Genomic DNA, 21,625 nt, shown 5'->3' with positions numbered 1-21,625 from the left:
CTGTCCTTATCAATATATAGAACAGTTTGGTTTTGGCCTTTGACAGGGAGTGACATCATTAGCTTTCCATCTCATTACTGGTAGAATGCGTTATTTAGTGACTGTAATATTTCATAAAGGCTTATATTAACATGGTAGATTGAATCAATTTACATAATTGCCTACTGTTCAACATTTCAGGTTGTTTCTTGTTTCTCAGAATTACAGGCAAAACTGTGAAGAAACTTTTTGGTTTGATGCCATCCCATTTATTGATTATTGATTTTACTTCCTGTGCTTTTCTTATTAAGGAAGTCAGTTCCTGTGCTGATATGTTGGAGTGTGGGCCTATGTTTACTTCTAGTATGTGCAGGGTTTCTGGTCTAATACCTAGGTCCTTGATCCACTCTGAGCTGGGTTTTTGCCGGCTGAGAGACGGGTTAAATTTCATTCTACTATGTATGGATTTCCAGTTTTCCCAGCACCATTTGTTGAAGAGGCTGTCTTTTCTCCAATATGTTATTGGCACCTTTGTCTTGTATGAGGTGAGCGTGAAGAGAGAGCCGACAGGATGGGAGAAAATCTTCGCCACCTGAAACTCAGATAGAGCATTAATTTCCAGGATAATAAAAACTAGTTTTGTTTATTTTATTTTTTTAGGGTAAATTCCTAGAAATGGGATTTGGGGATGTCAGAGGTTTCAAATATAAATCATATGCAACAAACAGTAGATTTCAGAGCAGGATTGATTTCAGTGGCCTCCTCTGTAAGGGGCGGGGAGACCCTTAGCCAGGTGGGGCTGAAACGCTTGTCTCTTTCTGTTCCCCACCTGTGTCTCTTTGTCCTTGTCCTTTGCTTGACTTGTCTCATACCCAGCTATCCAGAGTACCTATGTTCTTGTATTGAGGTTCTTACTCCTATTTGTTGAAGATTTTTGGTCTTAGTTGAGACAGTTGGTCAACTTGGAGTGTTTTACCTGCTTTGACAAGGAGATTGCATCTTTAAACTTGCTCTGTAATAACTGTGTTGTGAGTTACTTATCACCAGAGAGCACCCCACCCTTCCCATTTGTGTAGCCCTGAAGCTTTCAGAAGCACCGTGATGGGTAGATGCAACGTGGACTTGACATGATGAGGATTGGGTTGGAGGTCTAGCTGGTTGGAGGTCTGGCTGGTTGGAGGTCTTCACTGACTTGTGGCCTTGCCTTGGTGGCTTCCAGAACCTCACGTCAAGTAGACCTAATAGAGTCTTTCGTTCAGCCACGTGAGGATTTCATGAGCTGTGGTATGTACAGTGCCCACCCGGTGTGTCACCTGGCATGTAATGGGCACTCAGTGAGCACTAGCATGTGCTCTAGTCGGAAGGTCAATCTGTTGTAGCCACTGCCTTCTGGGGCTGCCTCATCAGTTTTAATTTTCTGTTGATCTTTTTATGTTTCTTAGACTTTGGAATAAAATCCCTAACTTCTTGCCATGACCCCTGAGGTCCTGTCCTCAGTAGTTGGAGCTCCCTGTCTCTCTGAGCTCTGCATGTTCCTCTCTCCCCTTGTAACTGCCGGGCCACACCAGCTTGTTCCTGTGTCAGGGCCTTCAGCATGTCCTACTTTCTTGACAGGACACCTCTCTCCCTTTCCTCGAATGTCAGCTCCCGGACCTGCACGTCTCAGCTTTAACGTAACCTGGTTAGAGAGGCTAACCACCACTCCCTGCCCTCGGGTTCTCTGTTCTAGCGAGCACTTGGCACCTTTTCTTTTCTACCGTGGATTTTATGATAGTTTATTTTTCTGTCTTTATTCATATGCTTGCTTAACTTTCTGTCTCTACTGTACATCTAGTACTCAACCCTGAACCCAACAACATGGTAGACACTTAACAAACATGGGTTGATTGGATGGGTGCATGAGATAATAAATCTTCAAGTTTTGATTGCTTTATCTGTTAAGTAAGAAAAATAATATTTATCTCACAGGCTTGTGGTGAGGTTTAAATACCCTGCCAGGACAGGGCTAGCCTCTGAGGTCTTCAGTCAGTGGTGTCTGCTGTGATTAGCGTTAATAAAGTGTCTGGAGACAGCGAAGCTGGAGGGAAACAGTTGGTAATAAGGGTGGGGCATGCGGAGCCAAGGTCCCAGGAGAGGAAGCAGTAGGGAGGGCCAGGCCAGGTGAGGTGGGAGACTGGGGTGGGGGGGGGCTGTTTGGAATAAGCTAGGAGAGGAAGAATGGGGGTGAGCAGAGCAGTGGAAGATGCTGAGGAACAGGTCTGTAGCTGGCAGTGAGGTCGCAGCCCCTCTGCACACAGAGGGCTTTGCGGACAGAGTCCTGCACTTGGAATAGGTTTGGCCCAGGGCTGGGGTGGCTGTCGGTGGTGACTAGAGGAGTTATAGGTCTGTGTGGGAGCCTGGCCTTTGCTCACTAGATTGAACTCCTGAGTCCCTGTACCTCTGCACGTTTGGCCATGCCCTCCAAAACCCTGGCCAGATGGTGGCCTGGGCAGAGTACGTTTTTACAATCTTTTTGAAGGCCATTTGGAAACAGATTTTAATAGTCATAAAAATAAAATTGCTCTTGAGCTCAGTAATCTATTTTGGGGAAAATTGTCTCCTAAAGAAACAACCTGGTGGAAGGAAAAGATCTGTTCATGAAGGTGTTTGTTTGCCACACTGTGTATGTAACTGTGAAACACTGGGAATGGGGGAACTGTGTTTTACATTTGTCATTGCTGACTTCCTGTAACAAGATTGGTTAAGGGTGTTTCACAGGTGAGGAAGCTGAGGTTGAAAAGATGAATGATTTGCCCATGAGCTTGATTTGACTGAGAAGCTAAAAGAAGTCAAGTTAAACCTTGTCTTTTTGATTGTAAAGCCTGTACAGTTCCTGCTGCAGCACTCTGAGTCCATTAGTTAGTGCTCAGTAGAGAAATGGTTATGTGACTCTTAATCAATTCACTGGGCTTTTTTTTAGTGCAATCATTTTAAGTGATACTTAAGTGTAATTCTGCAACAATATGAAAAATACTTAAGATGTAATCTTAAGTGAAAGCAATGGAATATACGAGTTCACCTATTTTTTATTATATTTTTTATTTGTTCTAATTATACATGAAAATAGAATACATTTTGACACATCATACATAAATGAGTATGTCTTCTCAAATATGATGTAGAGATACACAGTTCATATAGTCATATTTGCACACAGGGTAATAATGTCCGATTCATTCTACTATTGCTCCTGCTCACAAATTCAGTTATAATTCTACAAAAAGGTATATTCCTGATCAGAGACTGAAAAGCTTATGAAAAGAGTGGATTTCATAAGGCAATTATATGCCAGGCATTGTTTGGGTTCCATTTAAAAAATTTGTTATTGCTACAGTGTTGTTTGTTAGTAAATAGATATTTGCCTAGTAACAGTGTTCCTGATGATCACCAGGGACAATGTTGGCTTCACAAACTCATTCCAGATTGTCCTCATTTGACTGTGTTGGTAGAACTACCTTACGTGCAGTATTGTTGGATTTGGGACAGCAAGAGTACATGATTTTTGTTTGCCTAAGTGAGGTCTCACAGTTTTTGTACTTGCAAAGAGAGTGAAAGATTATTGGCAACCCAAAGATCAGCTGAAGTGAGACATGGATTCCTTTTTAAAGCCACACCATGTTTACCGCTTGCTAAGTGCTGGGCTGGGCCAGGTACTTAGCTCATTAGTTGTCACAACACCCCTGTGAGGTAATTGATTTTATCCTCATTTTATAGAAGAGTTAACAGTGGCTTTAAGATGTTAAATAGTCTTCCCAAGGTCACAGGACTCACAAGTAGCAAGACTGGGAGTTGAGTCAGTTTCTGCTGCCCCCAGAACCCTTGCTGCTGGCCCTGCTGTCTAGGGAAAGGTGATCTGGTAGGGGGGGCTTCTGCTTTGGAGCCCAGGCTCTTGCAAGCTGGTGAAGATGATAGCCAGAGTGTTATGTTTTAGATGTAAGGTGTCCCATAAAAGCTCATGTGTGAGAACGTGCAAGGAAGTTTAGAGGTCAAACAATTGGGTTAGAGAGTTTTAATCTACTTAGTACATTAATCCCATGATAGGGATTACCTGGATGGTAACTGTGGGCAGATGGGGTGTGGCTGGAGGCACTGGGTCCCGGTTGTGCCTGTGGGATACATATTTTGTCCTGTTGAACAGAGCTTTCTGTTGGCCATGTTCTGAACTGCTTTCCTTCACCATACCCTTCCGCCATGATGTTCTGCCTCACCCTGGGCTTTAAGAAATGGAGCCAGCCATCTATGGACTGAGACACCTGAAACCATGAGTCCCCAAATAACCTTTTCCTCCTTTAATTGTTCTTGTCAGACCTTTTGGTCACAGCACTGAAAAAGCTGGCTAAAACCCAGAGTTAGGCAGCTTGCTTAGATTTTAGTCGAGGCAGGGCTGGTTGGAGTTGCCCTGATTCTTTTTTTTTTGGGTACTGGGGATTGAACTCAGGGGCACTCAGCCACTGAGCCACATCCCCAGCCCTATTTGTATTTTATTTAGAGACGGGGCCTCACTGAGTCGTTCAGTGTCCTGCTTTTTGCTGCTGCTGGCTTTGAACTTGTGATCCTCCTGTCTCAGCTTCCTAAGCTGCTGGGATTATAGTTGTGTGCCACCGAACCCTGCCCAATTCTTTTTTATGTTGTGGGTTTGAATTTTTCTTCCCTTTTGGATGGAGCATGAGGCTAGGCTAGGTTTTTGACAGAGTGGGAGTAGGAGGGGTTGGGGACAGAAGTTAGAACGACTGACCAGGAGCTCCTGTAAAATTTCTCCCTCTCTCCAGCTTCAGAAAGCAGCATCCTCAACCATGCTGGGATGTTCCGTTTCAGATGGCCGCAGTCCGCAGTAACCCCTGGGCTCTGAGGGCTGGGATTGGCAGACACAGCCCTTGCTTGGGCGGACTTTTGAGCATGATGTTTCTAAGTCATACTTGGTGGGTTTTATATTTTTGGGTGTTTATTCCTACTGTGTGGTAAGTTGTTTTCAATTCTTCCACTTCAAGTTTCTTTTCCTCTCTTAAACTTGTTCTCGTAAAGGGAAAAGTACACATGAGAAAAATATTAATCTGGTTTAAATTCTTACGCTGTGCTAGGTACGCTACTAAACATTCTGGTTCATTTCTTCTAATTCTTATAGTAACTCTATGAAGTAGGCATTTTTATAATTCCATTTTTATGGATGAAAGAACTGAGGTGCACAGTGAACTTGAGTAAGGTCATCTGCATTGTTCATTAATTTATTCACTCATTTACAAATGGTGGTCGAGTGTCTACTGTGTTCCCAATTCATGGAACAAACATGATAATAAATAAGAAACATGTAAGCTGGGCGTGGTGGCAAACGCCTGTAGTCCCAGTGGCTTGGGAGGCTGAGGCAGGAGGATTGCGAGTTCAAAGCCAGCCTCAGCAAAAGCAATGCGCTAAGCAACTCAATGAGACCCTGTTTCTAAAATACCAAATAGGGCTGGGATGTGGCTCAGTGGTCAAGTGCCCGAGTTCAATCCCTGGTACTACCCCCTACCCCCAAATGAAACATGTAAATAAATAAGGTGAATACAGATTGTGAACAGTTCTTGTTAGAAAATAAGAGCTGTGTGTTGGAGAGTGACATGGTGGGCAGAGATGGGCACCGCTTGAGACCGGGTGGTTTGGCAGTGATAGTTGAGCTGAGATGGGAGGGATGAGACCCAGCCACCTGGCTTTTGCTACAGGAAGAGCATTGAAGGACAACAAGGGCTTGGCTTTTGAGGACCAGAAAGGAGGCCAGTGAGGCTGGAACACTGTGAACCTGCTGGAGAGGCAGCAGGACCTAGATCTTGTAGCTCTTTGTGGCTGTGGCAGGGAGTTTGATTCTAACAGTGATGTGAGAAAACAATGGAAGGTTTAAGCAGGACAGTGATGTGGACTGACCTGACTCTGAAGCCCATGTGGGTCTCATGACATATACTGCCATGAGAAATTCTTAGGAGTCTGTCCATCCATCCATTGGCTATTGTGTTTTTGACTGGAATGTGCAAGATGGCTGTGTCTCCCCATCTCTGAGAGGGGTAGCTAGAAAGGCAGTAACTAAGGTACAGTGCAGAGTGGCCATATCTGTGATGGGAAAGTAGAGGGTGTGTGGAAGCATTTGGAAAGGTCCCCAGCCCAGCAGAGGAGACTGAGAAGTGATGGTGCGCCTAGCTGACGGCTGGCCACGTGGAAAACGTGCTGCTTGCGTTTCTTTTTATTCATTTGGGCTTTTCTGGCATTTGTGTGACCTTCTGAAGGCATATTTGCTTTTCTCTTATGTTTTTTTAAACTTCTTTACCTATAAATAGGACAAATATTCCTTCAAGTGTTAAGAAGAATTTTAGCATTATGTACAATGTGGGTATTCTAAGCAACTGCCATAAATATTTTATTGGTAGCTGAGTAATAGAATAAGGTTTCTTTATAGGAAGCATCTGGTGGGATAGGCTTTTTTGTTTGAATGAATGTTTTATGTGCTGTTTCCTTAAAACATTTAAGAGGAGGCTTTAATGAGCCTACCAATTGTTTCTTGTGCTGTTCTTGTTAGCCACAAAATTGAAATCTTAAGCAGTGCTAATGAGAGGGCCAAGGGCAGACTGTTTGAAAATACGCCGAATGTAGAATATGCTTATCATTTTCTTTAATCCAGTCCTAAACCATGTTTATTCAAAAATATTATATACCATTAACGTTACTTTTTAAAATGCTGAAAAATACCCAATGAGTGTATATATGTGGAGAGGTACTAGCATCCAGTGTGGCTATTCACATTTTTCTATATTTTATTTTAGTTATCTTTTTAAACAACTTTATTAAGGTATGATTCACATAAAATAAAATCACCAATTTTAAGTGTTCTATGATTTTTGACAAATGTGTCTTAATTACTATCATAATCAAGGTATTTTTTTGGTGTGTATGTGGACAGTTCTAGGCTCATGTAACCGTCACCACAATCAGAATAAAGACCAGTTCCATACTGCCAAGACGGTTTCTTCTGGTGCTTCTTTGCGGTCAAACCCTCTCTTTGCCCCAAACCTCTTGGCAACTAATGTTCTGTTTTTCCATCCCTATAATTTTGCTTTTCCCAGAATGCCACTTAAATGGAATCACACAGTAGGCATTCTTTTGAGACTGGCTTCTTTGTCTCCACAAGTCTCTGAAACTCCTTCATGTCCTTGTGTGGGACCTGGTAGTTGAGGACTTTCCTGTTATCAATGTGCACTATTTGTCCATTGACCCTGTGAAGGACATTTGGGTTCTTACCAGGCTTTCGTGATTAATAATAAAGCTGCAGTAAACATCTGGGTGCAGGTTTTTGTGTGACCTCAGGTTTTCCTATTTTTTTTTTTTTTTAGGATAAACATCTAGTATTGCTGAGTCACATGGTAATTGTAGGTTTTTGGTAAGAAGCTGCCAAAGGATTTTCTGGCATGAAAAATTTTGCATTCCTGTGGGCAAAGGAGGTTTCCATTTGTTCTCATTCTCATCAGCATTTGGTCAATTAAAAAAAAATTAGCCATTCTAATAGGTGTGTATTGGCATTTCATTGTCATTTTAATTTGTATTTCCTTAAAAGCTGAGGTGTTTAAAATCTTTTCTTACACCTATTTACCATCTGTATTTCTTCTACTGTCACATTGCTTCAGATACAAAGTAGAACAGGAATTGTGGGAGTGGATCTCCTTTCCTTATTATTGACTTTAGGGCAGATAAAAAATTCAATTTTTTTTTTATCTTTAGTTAAACATGTATTGTTTTTAGTAGATGTATGGCTTTTTCTGTAGATGCCTTAGCAGATTAATGAAATTTCCTTTACTTAATAGTTTGCTATAATTTCCTCCCCCCCCATGAATGGGTTTTATCCTATGCTTTTTCTGCATCGATTAATAAGATCTTATTATTTTTTATTCTTTATTCTGTTGGTATGGGGCTGTTTCAGTCAGATTTTTCACTGTTGTGATTAAAATATCTGACCAGAACAAGGAGGAAAAGTTTATTCGAGGGCTCACGGTTTCAGAGATCTTAGTCCATAGAAGGCCGGCTCCATTCCTCAGGGCTCAAGGTGAGATTGAACTTCATGGCCAGAGAGAGTGGCAGAGGATAGCAGCTCACATGATGATCATAAAGCAGAGAGACTCCACTTGCCAGATACAAGTATGTACCCCACAGCCACAACCCATGCCCCACCTCCTCCAGCCACACCCTACCACTTCAGTTACCTCTCAGTTAATCCCTGTCAGGGGATTAATTCACTGGTTGAGTCAACACTCTTACAACCCCTAATCATTTATTCTCTGAACCTTCTCGCATTATCTCACACATGAGCTTTTGGGGGACACCACGTCTAAACCATAGCAGTAGATTACGTGGATTGACATTCAGGTAGAGAATTAGCTTTGCACTGCAGGGATAAAGTCCACTCATAATGCATCAATAATTTTACTCAGTTTACCAAAATTTAGTTGAAGATTTTCTGCTTATGTTCATGAAGGCTTTGGTGGACAGTTTTCCTGTAATATTTCTTTCTAGTTTTGGTATTAGAGTAGTGCTGCTTTCATAAAAACATGTGGGAAGTGTTGGGAAAACATATAACGGCAGCAGCATCCCAGAGAAAAACCCCAACATGGCGCCTAACGACCCTCTTTCTCCTCTTTTTTTCTTTCACTGGCGCGAAACGTCTCCACCGGCGCCAATGTTCAAATCCTGCTGGTGGGAAACCTTAGCCCCAATAAGAATTAACTTCTTGGGCTCCGGAACTGACATGGAAGAGCTTGCCAATAAACGGGCGACCCGTTATCTACCTTAGCCCTGCGACCTCTCCTTAGACCTATATAAACACACAGCCTTTTGTAATAAAGCGGGATTCCTCATCTTCTGTTTTTTTTTTTTTTGTACTGGGGATTGAACCCAGAGGTGCTTACCACTGAGATATATCTTCAGCCCTTTTTATTTTTTATTTTTATTTTTAGACAGAGTCTCGCTAAGTTGCTTAGGGTTTCACCAAGTTGCTGAGGTTGGCTTTGAACTTTTTTTTTTTTTAAATACTTTTTTCAGTAGTAGTTGGACACATACCTTTATTTTATTTAACTTTATTTATTTATTTTTATGTGCTGAGGATTGAACCTAGTGCCTCACACATGCTAGGCGAGCATTCTACCATTGAGCTACAACGTTAGCCCTGGCTTTGAACTTGTGACTCTCCTGCCTCAGACCCCCATTTCAGGCATGTGCCACCATACCTGGTCCTCATTTTCTGTTTTCTGGAGAAGATTGGGTAGACTTGGTATTGTTTTTTTTCTTTATAAAGATTTGGTAGAAATTACTAATAAAATCATGTACATCTGAAGTTTTCTTTTTAATAAGACTTTTAAGTACAAAAATCAAATTTTAAAATAAATACATAAAGGGCTGGGATTGTGGTTCAGTGGTAGAGCGTTTGCCTTGCATGCATGGGGCACTGGCTTTGATCCTCAGCACCACATAAATAAATAAAATAAAGATATTGTGTTCTACAACTAAAAAAAATACATCAAGTTAGTTTTATTTGAATTTTGAAAAATTGTGACTTTCAAGAAATTGTTATTTAAGTTGTCTAATTTATGTGCAGAGTTGTGTGCAGTATTTCTTTCTTTATGAATTGTCATGGATCTGTGTTGATGGGTCCTCTTTCATCTTTTGTTTTTCCTTTTTGTGGTACTGGGGATTGAACCCGGGGCCTCATGCATGCTAAGCAAGTGATCTACTACTGAGCAATACTCCAGCCCTCTTTCATTTTTTAAAAAATATTTTTTCTAGTTGTCAATGGACCTTTATTTTATTTATTTATATGTGGTGCTGAGAATCGAACCCAGTGCCTCACACATACTAGGCAAGCACTCTGCCACTGAGCTACAGCCCCAGCCCTTTTTCATTCTTTATATTAGTAATTTGTATCTTCTTTGTTCTTTGCCAGTCTTGCCAGAGTTATATGAATTTCATTGATCATTTTGAAAGAACCTGCTTTTAAAATTGATTTTTCTTCATTGTTTTTCTGTTTTCCATTTCAGTGATTTCTGAAGTTTATTGTATCTTTCTTTCTGCTCAGTTTGCTTTCTGTTCAGTTTGCTCTTTTCCTGGCATCTCAAGGTAGAAGTTTAGATTGATTTGAGGCCTTCCTTCTTTTCTAAGGCATTTGATAGTATCAATTTCCCCGGAGCATTGATTTAGCTGCATTCTACAAATTTCAATATATTGTATTTTCATTTTTGTTTAATTAAAAATGTCTCCTAATTTCCCTTGAGGCTTCCTCTTTGATCAATGAATTGTTTAGAAATGTGTCATTTAATGTCCAAGTGTTTGTAGATTGTTCAGTTGTTTTTTTTTTTCTGTTATTGATTTTTAGTTTCGTTATGGTCAGAGAACATAGTTTGGTTTCAGTTCTTCTAAATCTGTTAAAGTTTGTTTTGTGACCCAGGATATCTTATAAGTATTCCATGCTTGCTTAGTTACTGGGTAGTATTTTATAAATGTAAGTCAGATCCTGTTGGTGGATTGATGAAAGAGGAGTATTGATACCACCAAATATACTTGAGTTATTGTCCATTTCCTCCTTCAGTTCTATTAGTTTTTACTTTATGAATTTGAAGGCATGGTATTAGGTTTGTGTACATTAGGACCATAGAGTTTTCATTATGTAATGTCCCTCTGGGTCCTTGAATAATTCTCTTTGCGTTGTACTCTACAGTTTCTGGTATTATTTGCCATTTGAGCTTTCTTTTATTTGGTGTTCACATGGAATACATTTTTTCCTATTCTTTCATTTATTTATTTATTTTGGGGGGATATTGGAGATTGAATCTGGGGACACTGAACCACTGAGCCACATCCCTAGCCCATTTTGGCATTTTATGTAGAGACAGGGTCTCACTGAGTTGCTTAGTGCTTCACTTTTGCTTCTGCCTTGGCCTCCTGAGCCGTTGGGACTACAGACATGTGCCACTGCACCCAGCTATTCTTTTACTTTTAACCTATCTCTATCATTATATTTAAAGTGAGTTTCTTGTGGGTGGCATAAAACTATTTTTAAAATCTGTTCTTACAATCTCTGTATTTTAATTGGTCTGTTTATTCCATTTACATTTAATATGTATGAAAGTGTTTTGATTTAGACCTATTTTTCATTCTTCTTTTTCCCTTTTCAAACCCCCTTTAGATCATTTGAATTATTTTATATTCCATTTAGACTTATGTAATTGTTTTTGGAAATATCTATTTGTATAGTTTTTTTTAAAAAGATTACAAATTTTAAGTCAGTACTTTTGAGGTTACTACACACATCTACACATACAAGGAGCTTTACTACTGCTCATTTCCAGTATGTATTATATCAACATACACTGAAAACCCCACCTGATCCTGTTATAATTTTGTTTTCAACTGTCATATATAGATGTTTTAAAGAGCTAGGTATCCAGATATTTACCATTTGTTTTTCTTTCTTCCATTTCCAGAGTTCTGCATTCTCTTCTGGTATCATTTCCCTTCAGTCTGAAACACTTCCTTTATCATTTCTTTCAGAACAGTCATTGCCAATGCACCTATTTGCTTTCCCTTAATTTGAGAATGTCTTCATTTTACCTTTCTTTCTCAGGATATTTTTGGTGGATATAAAATTCTGCATGGTGATTTCTTTGAGCAGTTTAATATTTCCCCCTGCCCCTGTATTTTTTTAAAAAAATAATTTTAATTTGTTCTTTTTAGTTATAATGACAGTAGAATGTATTTTGGCACATCATACATACTAGTACATAGCCCCTATAGTTTTGATGGAAAGGTCAGCTGTCGTTTGAATCATTGTTCCTTCCCCATGTGTATGTAATACATCAGTTTCCTCAGGTGTTCAAGAGTTGTTTTTGGTCTTTCTTCAGTGTTCATCAGTGTGTGAGGGTATGTTTCTTTGAGCTTATTTTGTTTAGTGTTTAGTAAGCTCCTTGAGTCTGCATATCTTATGCCTTTTTCCAAAATCAGAAAGTTGAAAAGTATCATTCCTTCAAATATTTTTTCTGTACTGCACTCTTTCACCAATTTTTCATCTATTTTTTCAGACACTGTGGTGAATGTTGGATCTTTGGTGGTTGTCACAGAGGCTGGGCTAATTTGTTTCAAGTTTTCTTTTCCCTTTGTTTTCATATTGGATGGGTCTTGTTGATCTCTTTTCAAGTTCATCTCCATTTTTTTTAAAGCCCATCTACTCAACTTGTTATTTGGTTCTTGTATTTTTCAGTCTAAAAATTTCTGTTTGGCTCTCTTTTATGTTTCTTGACTGAGACTTTATATCTTTCTATTCATTTTGAGACTATTCATCCTGTGGCTTGGATCATGGTTTTACCTCTTGGAAATATCCTAGGCCTTTAAAAGGTTTTCCCTTTTGATATAGTCAAGTGCATTTATCTTCTTTTCACAAAAACCTGAACTTGACTTTATTATCCTTATGTTAGAATGAAGAAACCAAGGCTCAGAGGGGTAGCATGTCTAGGATTCAGTGTGTAACATGTACATTGAACTTAGTATTGTCACAAAGCCCCTCGTCTTTCTGGTTTGGCTGAGAACTGATCTTGAGTAGCGACTTTGTGAATGGGAAGGGGACAACAGACACATGACTTACAGTGTGGGCAGACACTGGGTTAGTAAACATCAGCTCTCTTTACATAATAGAAATAGTCTTAAAAAGACTGTATTCATTTATTATTACTTCAAATTTATTTTATTTTTTATTAAGGAATTTAAATTTAAGAGATAAAAAGGGTATAGAGCATACTGCCAGATGAATGCCATTGTATCAAGCCAGTAAGCATGCATTCATAGCCCTGAATATACAGCGTGTTTTTAATTATAGTCACATTCTGTGCAGTAGATCACTAGAGCTTATTACTTCCGACTGAAACTTTGTCCCTTTGATTAACATCTTTCCTTTCCCCACTTACACCCTCCTTCCCCTGCCTTGTATTTAAATAGTAACCTGCCCTATAGAATCTATGCCATGGTATTATTTAACAATGCATCTTGATAATAATGAATAAGCCAAGTGGTCTCTCACTCTTTTTTTTGTGACTTTATAGTATTACATTGAGTGGATATATTATAATTTACTTAATGATGAACTAGTTGACTTTTAATAATTTAAATTAAAATAAATTTTGTTGTTGTTGTCAATGAGACCTTTAATTTATTTATATGTGGTGCTGAGAATTGAACCCAGTGCCTCACACATGCTAGGCAAGCACTCTACCACTGAGCCACAACCCCAGCCCCATTAATAATTTAAATTAACCATGGACTTTTTGACTTTAAAAACTTTTAAAAGTGAAGTATGACATACGTATGGGAACATATACATGTGTGAACTAGTTCAGTGACTTATCAAAGAAAGATCATATACTGTAACTGTCACCAATGACAAGAAATGGACCGTTCAGTACCCAGATGTCTCCTCTGTGGCTCCTTCCAAATGCCATCCACTTTTTGTCTCTAAAGGTAACCACTACCCTGGACTGACTTTCAGTCCCTGCTTAGCCTGTGCCTCTGTCATTCTCTTTCTTGCGGTGCTAAGGAAGGGTATCTTTTTCGTAAGGCAGAGACTCAGAGGTAAAAAATGAAGCAGAGAAGGAGAATGTGGGGGACGGTGGAAGGACTCGGAGAAGATTTAGCTATTTAAGCATGCAGATATAAACATTTGAGGGAGGTGCTTTAGTGCGTATTCTGTTCTTGGAGTTAGGTTAGCCCTCCCAGAAAATCTTGCAGACCAACCAATCCAAAGAAATCAAATATTTTCTTTTGACAATGAGGTTTAGTGACAGATTACAGTCACTGGAGACACCATAGGGTAGGAGTCCCAGTCCTTGGCTGGTGGTGTGCTTTCATGGTGTGTTTCAGGACTGAGAGACTCTGGACACCAGATGTGGGCCAGTGCTTTTAGACATGATAGGTTCTCAGGATGAGTCCTTCATACGCCCCCCTTCCCCAAGCTTTTATTTTTGACAAATTTCAAAATTTTATGGTAAAGTTGTAAAATGGTACAGCACTCTAGATTCTTCACCCAGATTGAACAGTTAATAATTTTTACATTTGTGTTCTCCCTTTTTGTCCTCTTTCCCCACTCAAGGGAGAGTTAGTTACGGATATCATGACACTCCCTTTAGTCTCTTAGAACGGGTCTCTTAGAATGTTATCCTACAAGATCAGAATGCTGTAACCTGATATCAAGTTGTTATTATCATCATATAACATTTTTTGAGATTCAGTTGCATATAGTACTCATGCTTCTCTAACCTCCATCTAACACATTTCGCTTTAGATTGTCATCAAGATGTTTGAAGAGTTGAGGTCTGTTGTTTTGCAGAATGTCCTTCAACTTAAATTTGTCTGATTGACTCCTCTTCATTAGATTTGGGTTAATGGTTATAGACGGGAGCACTCTAGATAGAATTAATTGCTCTCAGTGATTTATTTCAGGAGACACGTGATGTCAGTTTGTCCCATCAATGTGATATTAGATATATTTTCTTGATTAAGCTGATACATTTCTAAGTTATAAAGGTACCTTTTCATTTGTAGGTACTAAGCCATCTGTGGGAGGATATTTTGGGACTGATATCCTATTCTCCAGTGATTTTTCACCTGATGCCTTATATTACCTGAATCAATCATTGCTTTAGAAGTTGCATGATAGTGATTTTCTTTTTCTGTTATTCTTCATTTGTTTACTGGGTTTCTTTTGTAAAGGAGACTCCCCTTTTCCTTTCTTCCTTCCCCATCTCATTCTTTCTTATCATGTGGACTCATGAATTTTTTTTTATTTAGTTGTTCTTCATTTCTGTCATTCATTTTTATGCTCAAATTTGGCTGGTGGGACCTACTTAATCTTCTGGGTTGACATTACTGTAGCAAAGGTAAACTCTCTGTATTTAACATTTGAATTCATTTTGTAGCCTTGGAAGCTGTGGGGATTAATATAGGACTCATCAGTTAGATGCTCTGCCTTTTGTTTGCCTTAGATAACCTTTCTGTGCTCATTTTCCAGCAAATCACTGAGTTGAAGAAAGAAAACTTTAACCTGAAGCTCCGCATCTATTTCCTCGAGGAGAGGCTGCAACAGGAACTTGATGGCCCCACTGAACACGTCTACAAAACTGTGAGTGGCCCACTTCTGCTGTCTTCCCTGTGTCTGTTCTCACAGTCATTCCAAGCAGATATTTGATTGATTTTGTTCCTAGAGTTGGCATGAATAGATGGAGATGCTAGCATTCGATTTGGATTGATTACGGGGAGCATAAAGATACTAGGCTGACCCTCATGTTAAGCAAATAGGTACATGATTAATTTTAAGGAAGTCTTTTACTCTGTCTTAAACATCAGAATTCTGAGCCACTGTCTTTTTATCTCAGTTGCCTTTTTATAATTATTTACTTGGAAGCAGGCAGTGGAATGATAGAATGGCTTTGGATTTAAGTCATACTGTTACCAATTAACTGGGGTAACTTCAGGCAAGTCACTTTAGCTCTCTGGGCTTGTTTCCAGAGTTGAGTGATAATCCCTGTGTCATAGAGTTGTTTGTGTGGATTAAAAAGGGATGACAGATGGAAAGCTCCGGCACAGGGTCAGTGCTGGATAATTATCAGCATAGTCTTATAGAGGCTTCCTTTGGCCACCCCAAGTTAGGATTGTCAGTTTTTCCTGTGATTTGACTCTTCTATATTCTCATGCTCTTGCTTAGAACTGTCAGGAAAAAAAAAGTTTATTCCTATTTGAAGTCTTGACTAGATATCTTTATCTGAAAACAAACCTTGGCTCTGAGAGTTGAAAAAAGAACTTGGCTTTCTTGAAAAGACAGGAGTATAAACAATATTTCGGTGCCCCCTGTTTTTAGCTTTTTCTGGTAGATTAGCCCTTGGCCTGGGAATTATTCCATCTTTTCTCCTCTGAAGTTTATACCAGTGGAAACTTTTGAAGGAGGAAAAAGAACTCTCCTTGAATGTCAGTGGAGGAGCGTAAATGGGCTCTTTTTGAAGAGAGCTTGTACTGTCCTTTGCAGGAATTGAAAATCTCCCTTGTCCCTGAAGGCACAGTTTTCTTTCTTCATAGGGGTGGGGGTGCAAAGATGACAAGGCTGTCCCGTTTTCTTGAAGGGAATGGTGATACAATCAGAATTTGAAAGAAAAAGCAGTAGTCTGAAACCTTTTTTGTGTAAGTATTGTGGCCATGCATCTTGGAACTTCTGGGGTTATTGGAAGCCACACTGTCAGGCACCTGTCCGGCACCATCTTGGGTGTTTGTGCATCTCATGACAGCCCTGTGCAGTGGAGGTTATCCTCATCTTATGGGGGAGGAAACAGATGCTCAGGGAAGATCAGTAGCTTGGTTGATGTCATTTAGCAAGGTATGAGGCAGATTTTGAGTGCAGGTATGCTTACCTCAGTGTACCATGCTGCTTCACCTGTTTTTTTCCCCTGTTGTCTGTGTAGATGGACTGATACAGTTACCTCCCTCCCAGTTAACTATGTGGGTAGGTGCACATGATTCAGAACTCATAAAACAGAAAAGGGACACACTGGAAAGGGTCCCTATATCTACTCAATATGATTGATTGATTGATTGTGTGTGTGTGTGTGTGTGTGTGCATGTGTATGAGTAAACCTGTTATACAGAAGAACAAGCATGTTCTGCCTGGTTCCTTCTTGCATTTTTCATTTAATTATGTCTTAGATATCTTTGTTTGTTTGTTTCTTTTTTTTTTTTTTGTAGCAGGGATTAAACCCAGGGGTGCTTAACCACTGAGCCATATCCCCAGCCTTTTATTTATTAAAAAAGATTTTGAGACAGGGTCTCATTAAGTCCTAGGACCTTGATAAGTTGCTGAGGCTGACTTTGAACTTGCAATCCTCCTGCACCAGCCTTCAAAGCCTCTGGGATTATAGGCATGTGTCATTGTGCCCAACACTTAGATATCTTTTCTTGGTAGTTTAAGAACTTTTTCATTTTTTATAGCCTTTTAATAGTCCATTTTATACTTAGAAAGTGTTCTGACTTTTAGTTTGGAAATCACTATCATTTATATAAGCTTATAACTTACGATATTGGCCATGTCGGGTGTCCATGTTTAAATCTGCTAGGTTGGGTTCCATTTGGCTCATCACAAAACAGAGCTCTTAGAACATATCAGTCCACTTGGTCCCTGCAGCTCTGTTTTGTGAGAGTTGGGAAGGGCAAGCTGCATGTGGAGGGGGTTTCTACAGTTTCCATAGAGCCACACTTGAGGCACTCAGTGTCCTGGCCTATTGCAAAGGTCAGTTTCTTTTAGGAAAAGTTCTGCCTCATAGGTGACATCTTCAGTTCCTGTTGTGCACAGTGAAGAGGGTAATGTTGGCTTCCTGTGCCAGCTGAGTCAGCCCTCAGAGCCCCCAGGCACGTGGGCTTTGTGCTTTCCACTTGACACTTGAGGGGTCTGAGAAGCGGAGCATGGCTTTCTCACCCTGACCGTGTGCTGGAGAACAGGCACAGGCCACATCTCCAGATCTGTGCCTTCTGTGAGCATGAAGGCAGGGCCTGGAGCAGTCTTGTTTGCTCCAGTGTCCTCACTGTTTGTTCTGTCACAGGCCCAGGGGAAGTGCCTGCAACAGGAAGGAGTGAACAAGCGAGTGTCCTCTGACTGTAGTCTCCTTCTGGGGAAGTGTACAGGTGGAATTTGAACCTGTGGGTCCTTCTGGTCCCATGTTCAAGACTTCCATTTTGTTAGTACTTTCAACTTGGAGTGTTCATTCCGTCAGAACTGCTTGGCAGGAAGAAGGGAGCAATGTCCTCTGAGATTATAAATTGTACTGGAAATAATAACAATGATAGATTATAATTATCAATAACTCTTATTATTATTACTATTATTATTATTATTATTAGGTAATTGGGATTGAACCCAGGGATATTTTACCACTGAGCTACAGCCCCAGTCCTTTTTAAAATTTCAAGACAGGGTCTAAGTTGATGAGGATCTTGCTGGATTTGTGATCCTCCTTCCTCAGCCTTCCTAGTCTTTGGGATTATAGGTGCATGCCACCACATCTGACTGGTTATTTTTAGTTGGAATAATATATGTGTCATGGAGTAGAATATAAAATTGTCACTAATTATTAAAATAAAACAGGAGAGTGAATTTAGAGGAATCTTGGAATGCGAACTCTGTACTCTGAACCCCTGTCTCTGCTGCATGCATTCTTCTCATCATTCTCTCTGGGATACATGAGGGGATAGGTTTGAGAAGCCCGCCATTGCTCCACTGTCTCATGTTGTGTTCTGTCTGTCTAAGATTCTGTCTGAATCTCACGTGAGTTGTGGTGTGTGAGGATGGTGTGTGTCTCACTTTGTTCCCGTCAATTAAGAGAAAGCTGGTTGGAGAACACTGTCCCTTAGTGTCAGCCTGCTCCATGCGGTGTGGCTTTTTTGTGAGTACCCTGAAATCTTATATCTAAGCCAGACAGACCATGATGTGGACTCCCACTTACCCGTTCCCAGGTTTTATTTATTTTGTTTAAGCTGTAGCATGTTCTCACTGCTACAACCACCACATGCATGATTGTAAACAACCAGAAGTAATTGCCTGGAATGGTAAAAGCAAACTGTAAATTTGCTTGGCGGAAGGCAAACAATTTTTAAATCAGCCTCACTTGTATGACATTTATGCCTCGATATTTGAATGCTCTGGCTGTTAGAAGCTTGCAGCATTTGCATAATTGTTCCAAGTCTAGAGAAACCCAGGGCTTTCTTTTGAGACCACCAGTGTTTAATAATTCCCTTTTCCCTGTGCCTTGAGGCTAATGAGGGCTTCGAATTCTAACATCTGCTGTTAAAGCGTTGCAGGGTCCGTCTGTGTGGGGGGCGGCTCGCCCACCGATGAGATCTCGAGTCTTACGCTGCTTCTTTTCTTTCCTTATCTGGAAGAACATCGAGCTCAAGGTGGAAGTAGAAAGTCTGAAGAGGGAGCTGCAGGAGAGAGAGCAGCTGCTCATCAAAGCCTCGTGAGTACCTTGGTGCTGCCCAGCTGGGAGGTCACCCGGGCTTTCCACGGTGGGCGCTAAGCTGGTCAGTAACTGCTTTTCTAAGCCAGTTGTTCTCTGACTGGCCTCCAAGGACTCCAAGGAAGTTTTGGTTTTATTTAATTACTAATTTTTCAATGAACTAGCCCAGAAAAACGAACAGGTCTTAAGTTCAGCATGGTGAATTTTCACCAAGCAAACACACCCGGGGAACCATCCAGACCAGGAGGAGAACACTATGGGTTTGAAGCCTCCTTGTGCTTCTCCCCAAGGTAGCCACTGTTTTGATCACTCTTGTCATGATTGCTTAGTTTTCCCTGGTTTTCAACTTCATATAATTGGAATTATACAATAATGTATTCTTTTGTGTCTAGCTTCTTTCCTTAGCAATATATTTGTGAGATTCATCTGTTATTAATTATGTCAGTGGTTCATTCATTGTAATTGCTGTCAAAGTCAAGGGGGCACCGTGGCGCACACCTGTAATCCCAGGGAGGCTGAGTCAGGAGGATTGAGAGTTCAAAGCCAGCCTCGGGGAGGCTCTGAGCCTCAACTCAGTGAGACCTCGTCTCTAACTAAAATACAAAAAAGGGCTGGGGATGTGGCTCAGTGGCTGAGTGCCCCTGGGGAAAAAAAAAAGTCAAGGGGTCCTGGTGGGTGAGGCAAGGAAGCAGAGGGTGGGGTAACTATTTAAAAAATCTGTTACAGGCCCTAGGATCCCTATAATGTTTTGTTTGAAAGGGGTTCTATTACTTAAAAAAAATTGAAATATTTTAGTATTTCCATTAATGAGTTAACATTCAAAAGTTAATGTGTTTGTTGAACAACAGCACAGTTTAGAGAACACAGCCTGCAGTCAGCTGCTTCTCCATTCATCCATCAACATTTATTACGTAATGACTTGTGTCACACACTGAGGACCTGAAAAGAGACACTACCTCCCCCCAGCACTCACTGGAGCTGCTGAGTGGTTTATATTCTTGTGAATGAGTGGAGTGTGGAGAGGCAGTGATGGAGGGCATTTTTGGGGAAAGTGGGGCTCGATTTGTCTCCGACGACTTCCCAGGGCTGCCTCCCTGAGGTGGGCTGGAAGCTCACGTGGGCATGCTCCCTTTATCATGGAAGCAGAGCTCCTGCTGGGCGTGGCTGGCTCTTTGGCTTGGGGCACAGCTGCTCCATGCCAGGCCAGGGTAGCTCCTCTCACTGCCATAGTCTGGCAGCTGGACATTGGTCTGTGTTGGCTTTGAGCAGATGAGAGGTTCCCAGGCCTGGGCTTCTCCTCTGAGCTATGCTAAACTTGCACAGGCAGCATTTTGTGAATGTGCAAATGAATAAATATAAGCAGATTAAAAGTCTTTGTTATTATTTATTTATTTGTTTATTTTTGGAAGCATGTCATTCTCAGCTGTGAGGCAAATCTACTTTCCTAGGCCTGGAGATCAATAATAGAATTTAGTGTGTTTCCTGTACATTGCAGGCCTTGTTATTAGCTGAGCATGTGCATAGGGAAACACCAGTTGACAAGGTCTCATGTGCACGCTTCAGGGACAGCACGCAGCATGGAGTGCTCGGGGCCTTGCACACAAGTTTGTGTGCATATATTTTCCAGTCTGTCCAGGCTGGTGTTCAAGGCCCTTTGCCATCTGACCAGCAGATGCTGTCTCTGCTGGATGGGTCAGCTGTTGTGTGCTGCACTGGACAAGGTTCCTGAGGTTGCAAAGTGATGATGAAGCTTAGGTTCTAGTGGAGCTGATGGCAGTCAAGTATTTGCAACAGTAAAGGCATGAATGCAAATTGGGAAAAGAGCTATAAGGAGAAAATAAAGGGAGCTGTGGGGGTTTATAGTTGCGGGAGTAGATATGTAGGTACGTAACTGGGAAGATGAGCCTGTGAGGTGGCATTTGAAATGAAATCTGAGGCGTACGGAGGAATTGGCAGGTGAGTGGATGGAGAAGCGTTGAAGGAGAAGGGAATGAGTATATGTCTGAGGAAATGAGAAGTCTAGGACCCTAGTGATTTTGGTCTTTCCCCTAAGATCAAATGAGCAAGTGACACAATCTAGAGTTTTGCTCTTGAGAAGGTCACACTCTGTGCTGGAAGTGGGTGGTGGGGGGAGCGAAGGGGAAGCAAGGAGGCCAGTTAGGACGCTGTTCAGTGGGCCAGGTGAGAGCCAGGTGCTGAGTGGTGGTGGTGGGAAGGACACTTGGGCAAGCCCCCAGGCCTTGGTGTGAATGAGGAGGAGAGGGCAAGGCTGGTGCCTCCTGGGTTAAGAGCATGAGCTCTGCTCGGAAACGTCGCTGGGACTTCACCACTTTAGCCTCCTCTCCACCAGCTCTGCCCTGCTGCTTTGAGGGCTCCACTGGTGCTCCTGTTCTGGCGTTCTCGCCTCGCCCTGGCGGGCTCTTCCCCTTTTGGTCCCCCCAGCCCAGTGCCTTTCCCACTGCCTTGCCCTTGGAAAGGCTCTAATGTGGGTCACCGAGGCTCCTCCAATCCACGTCAGTCTCTTCAGACTCTGACATGTAAGTGCATACGATAAGTCCGTATGCACA

General features: G+C 41.2%; 1 protein-coding gene across 8 annotated transcripts in view; it reads left to right on the top strand.

Annotated features, from left to right (window-relative positions):
- The window catches only part of Cdk5rap2 (CDK5 regulatory subunit associated protein 2), a 194,481-nt gene that overhangs the window by 16,954 nt on the left and 155,902 nt on the right, over positions 1-21,625 (top strand). For all 8 annotated transcript variants that reach the window (XM_046451711.2, XM_046451710.2, XM_058581650.1 and 5 more), the window contains exons 4-5: positions 15,074-15,184; positions 18,982-19,058. In XM_046451711.2, the coding sequence (XP_046307667.1) occupies positions 15,074-15,184; positions 18,982-19,058 (188 nt within the window). The remainder of the gene's footprint in view (positions 1-15,073; positions 15,185-18,981; positions 19,059-21,625) is intronic.

This window comes from Marmota monax, unplaced genomic scaffold (assembly GCF_021218885.2).
Source record: "Marmota monax isolate L192 unplaced genomic scaffold, Marmota_monax_Labrador192_F-V1.1 WCK01_AAM20220418_F8-fsc00020, whole genome shotgun sequence".
Lineage (NCBI taxonomy): Eukaryota > Metazoa > Chordata > Mammalia > Rodentia > Sciuridae > Marmota > Marmota monax.
This window is presented reverse-complemented; position numbering and strand designations above follow the sequence as displayed.